This window comes from Gymnodraco acuticeps, unplaced genomic scaffold, assembly GCF_902827175.1.
Source record: "Gymnodraco acuticeps unplaced genomic scaffold, fGymAcu1.1, whole genome shotgun sequence".
Taxonomy (NCBI): domain Eukaryota; kingdom Metazoa; phylum Chordata; class Actinopteri; order Perciformes; family Bathydraconidae; genus Gymnodraco; species Gymnodraco acuticeps.
Window position 1 is genome coordinate 616,346 of NW_022990235.1, and position 6,000 is coordinate 622,345.

General features: G+C 38.4%; 1 protein-coding gene across 6 annotated transcripts in view; it reads right to left on the bottom strand.

Moving 5' to 3' along the window:
• Positions 1-5,620, bottom strand: part of pax7a (paired box 7a) — a 43,632-nt gene extending 38,012 nt beyond the window's left edge. The window contains exons 1-4 of one of the 6 annotated variants that reach the window (XM_034219201.1): positions 5,157-5,620; positions 3,721-3,956; positions 2,877-3,003; positions 2,339-2,467 (exon numbers count right to left, since the gene is read on the bottom strand). In XM_034219201.1, the coding sequence (XP_034075092.1) occupies positions 2,339-2,467; positions 2,877-3,003; positions 3,721-3,956; positions 5,157-5,244 (580 nt within the window). In that variant the 5' untranslated portion in view covers positions 5,245-5,620. Of the gene's footprint in view, positions 1-2,338; positions 2,468-2,861; positions 3,007-3,720; positions 3,957-5,156 lie in introns of all 6 variants that reach the window. The other 5 variants (XM_034219199.1, XM_034219200.1, XM_034219198.1 and 2 more) reach the window with 5 other exon arrangements.
• Positions 5,621-6,000: the final 380 nt, after the last annotated feature.

Consider the following 6,000-nt stretch of genomic DNA (forward strand, 5'->3'; position numbering starts at 1 on the left):
CAGATGGACGCCGGACAGCTGCTACACCTTTTCTTTCAGAGCGGTGTGGCGTTAAACAAAAGGATGTCCAAGTTTGCATGCAATCTTGCTCAATTTTCTTGCGCGTAATTAAACACACATATTTTTAACAGCCGTACATGACCATTTAAGTGCGCACCAAATTATTTTTGCACAACAGAACATTTGTGGACCAAGATCTTCACTCGATGATCAACATAAGATTAACGACTTTCAGAATAAAAAGGGCCAATAAAGGAGCGTGAAAACTATTTTTAGTGACTGTTCGGTTGGTTCAGCTTCTTCTACATCCTTCTGATAAATAACAGTTGACTAAGCCACAAAACAACATTTACAATATTGTAATGTGTTTAGCAGTTTGAATACATGTTTAATAAAGTTAGATTAGAGCTGGGATAAATCCGTGATGTAACCTCTGAGAAAATCCAATACACAGGGCTAATAAACAAATAGATAAATAAATAAATAAAGTCTTAAAATCTGGATAAGTAAACCAAAAAAAATCTCGTGAATTTTGTGCCCTGGGCGAGCCACTGTGAGCTCCGCTCTGAGATGAAAGTGAAAAGAAATAAAAGGCTCTATTTAATCTGCTTTAAAACCACTCTCCACATAAGGGCTGTGCTTCAAACTCGGAGAGTGAGGGGCTGATTGGGGATAAATACATTTCTTACCATGCCTGCGAGCTATTACACCCGGCACGAACACAGCCACCTATTCAGCAACCATCGTTTCCAGTGCTTACTCTAATAAGTATTAACATTATTAAATGCCATCCGGATGCCGGCAGTCTAAACTGCTTTACGCAGAGGGTGCCTCTCTTTTTATAGCAACGTAATTGAGTCCCAATTTAAAACACAAGCTGAGCTAAGACAGAATAGAAGCAGGAACATTAGGTTGATATTTGGCACTAACAACAAACAGTCAATAATAATTAAGTTAACACTTTACAAGTCAAACTATCACGTTACTCAGAAAACATGTCCTCAGTTTTACGCGTCTGAGCTGTGCGTAACAGCAGACTCTCCCAAAAATGTTGGTCACTTATAGCCAGCATGCAGGAGTTACAAACCATCTACGTAGACAGTTAAGGTATTTGAAACAAAATGTTGAAATTTTTCTCACAACATTAACGCGTGGTGTCACAAAAAAAGAGTCCGTTTTCACGCTATCAACTGATTCTTCTCCAACGGGCCATTATACAAAATTACAAAACTATCTACCAGCGGGGCGTACTGAATAATTCATCTCCTTTTATGTCTCTCCTAGCCCTTTGTCCAAAGTTTTCTCCCTTTTACCCGATTTTTGAATGAGAATGGACGGGTCCATACTCTCCTTTTCGCTGCCCTGCTTTCCAGGATTTGCTTTTGTACCTCGGACTCCTCACTTTAGAAAAGCGTCAATGGAGGGGAGGTTTGCTCGTGAAGTTCATCTTCAAGTTTGAAAATGTTTTGGCAGTGTCTTTAAGGGTAAAAATTGAGGCTTTTGTAAACACTTATCTAGACCCCATTCACTCATGTTTGATCATCAAAAGAGGCAACCTTTATATCGTTTGGATGGAAGAATTTTTCACTTCATAGCAAGAAAAAAAAACGAAGCACTAAACATAATGTGACATAAAATTTGACAATAAATGCAGAGGTTTCTCTTGTAAAATGTCAAAAAACTCTACCCGTATTTATTAACTTAAATAAAACCCTCGCTACTTCTTCAAACTCTAATTTTTTTTAACGTCCCCGTTTTTGCGTTTGATTTATATTTGTTTACATGTAAAATATACTGCAAATATTTCATTCACCATGGGAGATACTAATACATTTAAGGTTATTATAAGCTTGTAAATACTATTGACAAACACTGACAGTCAGTATACCTGCGTAAAAGCTTTATTGTCCCCTCCACGCAGCATTAGCCTACTAATAGAGCAAATAATAATATGAACATTGATTTCCACTTTAACTGACAAGTGGTGAAATGTCAGTGAACTGACATCGATTGTGAAATGGGTCAACTGTCAGCTGTCGTTTAGAGGTCGTTAAATGAGTGAATGAATGAGGAGGAATTCGCTACACAAATTAATTTTCTGCAGTTAAATACCTTCTGCCAAGGCTCTCATAAATAATTGAGTGAATGAACAACTGCTGGCTCGTAGTTAAAAGCAGGAATAAATTCTCAAGAGGACGTAAAGTAGGAAGTCCATTTAAAACATTTGTTTCCTGCTTACAAGGCTGGAATATTCCCTACATAATAATAATAATAATAATAATAATTCGATATTTCAGACATATGCAAAAGGGCCATAAACTTTCTGCTGTTAACTTACATTTATCACCGAGGATGCCATCGATGCTATGCTTTGTTTTCTTTTCTCCATCTTCATCCTTCTTATCACAGTCTTCCTCTCCATCTTTTTTGCCAAATCGGGCCCTCAAAACGCGGCTGATGGAGCTCACTAATGGCAACAAAAAGGTAAATGGGTGATTAGCTCTAAACCCCATAAAGGAACCAAAGTAATCCTATAATACATTTTTTAGGATACCATAAAAAAAAAGCACAGTAAAAAAAGTTTCACATGAAGCAGCTGCGTTCGAAAAAATAAATAAAACTGTGTACTAATGGCAAAATTACACGTTATGCAATAATGAAAATTATCAATTGAGCACTAAAGGCAAATTTTCCCAACAGTGGGATTTTTTTCTGGGTCACACAGTTGTAAGTGTGCTTCCTGCTACACTGAAACGTGTTATTACCAGTAACTGGGGCTAAAAACATGTTGGATTCAAAGTGATGTTCAGAAGTGATGCTGCAGTGTTCGCTAGTAATAAGAAAAAAAAAGTGCAGCTTACCAGATGAAGCCTCACCTGAAGGAACTGTGCTTCTGTCGCACACCCCGTCCTTCAGCAGCTTATCCCGGATCTCCCAGCTGAACATGCCGGGGTTCTCTCTCTTGTACTCCTCGATCCGCTTCTCCACGTCAGGAGTTGCCACCTGCTTTAGGTTGTAAATGTTTAAATGGAGGGCAATAAAGGGAAGGAAAAAAGAAAATTCCGTTTTAATTTAGAGACATTTTAAAGATGAAGAAAATGATGATCCTCAATATTCAAACACAAATTGCAAAAATAAGAAACAATGATGTATATTGTTTTTTAAAATGTCTGCCCGGGACAATAACACATTTCAACCTTTAATATGTCTTAATGGCTTAATCTAAAATATCCACACCAGTAAAAAAACATTTGTCATTATAGAAAAATATTTATCATAATAAAAACCCTTTAATTGAACACATGTGCCCATTTTTTTTACAGCATTTAATACAAATAATGTATGAAGACCGTTAAGCACATATCACATTTATACTATATTATATATAAATGTTTCTGACTAAGCTTATTGTTTAAAGAACATTCCAATAATTTTGGAAGAAGAAAATATCAGCTTCAGTTGAACTTTAAGGACTGTAGATATGATGTAGCCTACAGGTGGGCTCTATTGTAAATGTAGTTTGCAATTTACTTGACACATGTCCCTGGTTAAATAAGGCACATATATTTTATAATTATTAATAATACTATTTATATTAATAAAACAGAGGAGGTACAACTTTTTTTGATGGTGCCCTCTATCAAACAACTGTAATAACATCATGCCGTTTTACTCAGGTGTCGCTGCAGTGACCCCCAGACCCGTCCATGGACCACTCACCCTAGGCTTGCTGCCTCCTATGGCTCCCGGGCGGATGGAGCCGGTCTCTTGGTATCGGCAGAGGATCTTGGAGACACAACCGTGAGAAACTCGCAGTTGTCGCGAGATCACGCAGGGTCGGATGCCGTGGTGGGCCATCTCCACTATCTTGTGTCGGATGTGATTTGGCAGGGGCCTCCCGTTGATGAACACACCGCCAAGCTGGTTCACCCTACCCTGGCCCAGGGGGGTGGATACTGCACCACAATAAACAATAAAAAGTCTCTTTAAAAATGTGCACTTCAATGCAAGCAAGATTAAGCTAATTCAGCGTATATTAGAGGCAAATAGTGACGTGTTTTCTGTGCTGCTGACTTTTAAATGGGACGCAGTTAACGCACATTATCATATTATACATTTTCAAGAGAGCGTCGTGCCAAATTCATCCAGCGTCAGTCTGGCTCACAGCATGTATCCGAGGCCACTTCAGGATCCAATTTCACATTCAAGAGACACTAAAGAGGGTGACACTTCCCACCTTGATTATTCCTAGTCATGCTGTACAAATATTGATGTGATCCTTTGAGTCATATCTTAGCTGTGTGTATTATTGCCATTTTCAGCAGCAGGGCACTTGAACAAATCCCGCAGCTCGAGTAACTTGCGAGCTACGTGGTTTTTGTACATTTCAGTCCAGAGCACTTGAGCACGAACTGGGTGTAATGGGAAAACTGTTTCCATAAATGCATTCAAATACAAAGTGGTCTTTTTTCCGCCCATATGTTCAGACTGCTTGAGTGTGTGCATCAACTTAATAAATTACCAATTAGATTGCTTTTTTGTGTGTGTGTAACAATCGAAGCCGAGTAATCAAATTGTTAAAGTGTTAAAATTAACAAATACAAAAAAGGGACCATCTGTTTATTCTGTTAGCTAAAATATTATTGTATAAAATAAACAAGTGTCTGGGTGGCTTTAAATTTGAGTACAACAAACGATTTTAACATGCAACATTGTATAGGCCTATATTATAAGTAACATTTCCGAATAATTAAAAAATGAAAGCTTCAAAAAAATATAACAAAAATAAGAGTAAGTATTACAAATATTTCAGGTAGAAGCTGTACAACAATCAATTACTTATTGTCAAATTAAACGAGTTATAAATAAAAGCAGACACACATCAATAGAATACAATCAGGCTTAATCAAAACACACGAAAATAAGATGCTGTGTGTTGATTTCTTAAAGAACGAGTTGCTATTTATTATTCACTTTGGTTTCAGGTTGTAAACTTGAATCATCACTGACTGGATGTCGTATCTGTTCATCCACCTTTTTATTTTGACAGCATGTCGCCGGTAACAAACTATAGGGCTGTGTGACTATCACGCTGACTGATGCGTTTTGTCACAGCACAAGTTCAAACATCACACACACGTTTTCATGTCTCTTACCTTCCAGGGGGAAGCCGGTTCGGGGGTAGTTCTGGCCCGGCGCAGGGCGCATCATCCGAGGCATCGTTCCTGGTAGTGAAGCCATCATTGCCACCCGGACGAACAACAAACGGACTCCAGTCCAACTCACAAACGGAATGTGTTCAAAATGCTCAAAATGATGCTCAGTCTGAAATCCCAATCCCAGGCGGAGAAACTGGACCTTCTTCCACCGGGGAAAAATAAGTGATGCTGTCCTCTGGTGCGATGGACGTGCCAAAATATAACACAAATGATAACAACTGCTACAAATAAAATAAAATCCCTTCAAACAGGGAAGTCTGCAAAGTAGAGTAATTGGAGTTGTGTGTCTGAGTTGGACAGAAATGGTGTGTTATTCGTTTCCTGGTTGTAGTTTGGGTTCAGTATAATGTCTGCTGGCTGGTTGGAAGTAGTTTAAGTGGCCAACTTTCGTGCATGTCTAGGAGGAGACAACCGAGCGCTCCCATAGGCTCACTGGCCTTTCTTTTATGGATGAAAGAGAGTGGGTTTAGCCAGGAGCCGGCCGACCAATCACAGCAACACTTTCCCACTTTTAATTCACTGCTGCCTCCCTCATCAGACTCCATACACCAGAAAGCAGTTCAAAATGTTATTATGTCTAAATGTTATTCTAAAGCCCGTCTTTTCAAAATGAGCCAGCTTCCCTGACATTCAGCTGTTTAAACCTGTGGAATATTAATGCTTTTTAAATGCTATTTCCATTTTCTTTCTCTTTTTTCTTTCTTTCTTTCTTTCTCATTCTTTGACAAGAAATTGAGAACAAAAAATATATATACCCTAAAAACTGCTTCTATAGTAGAAA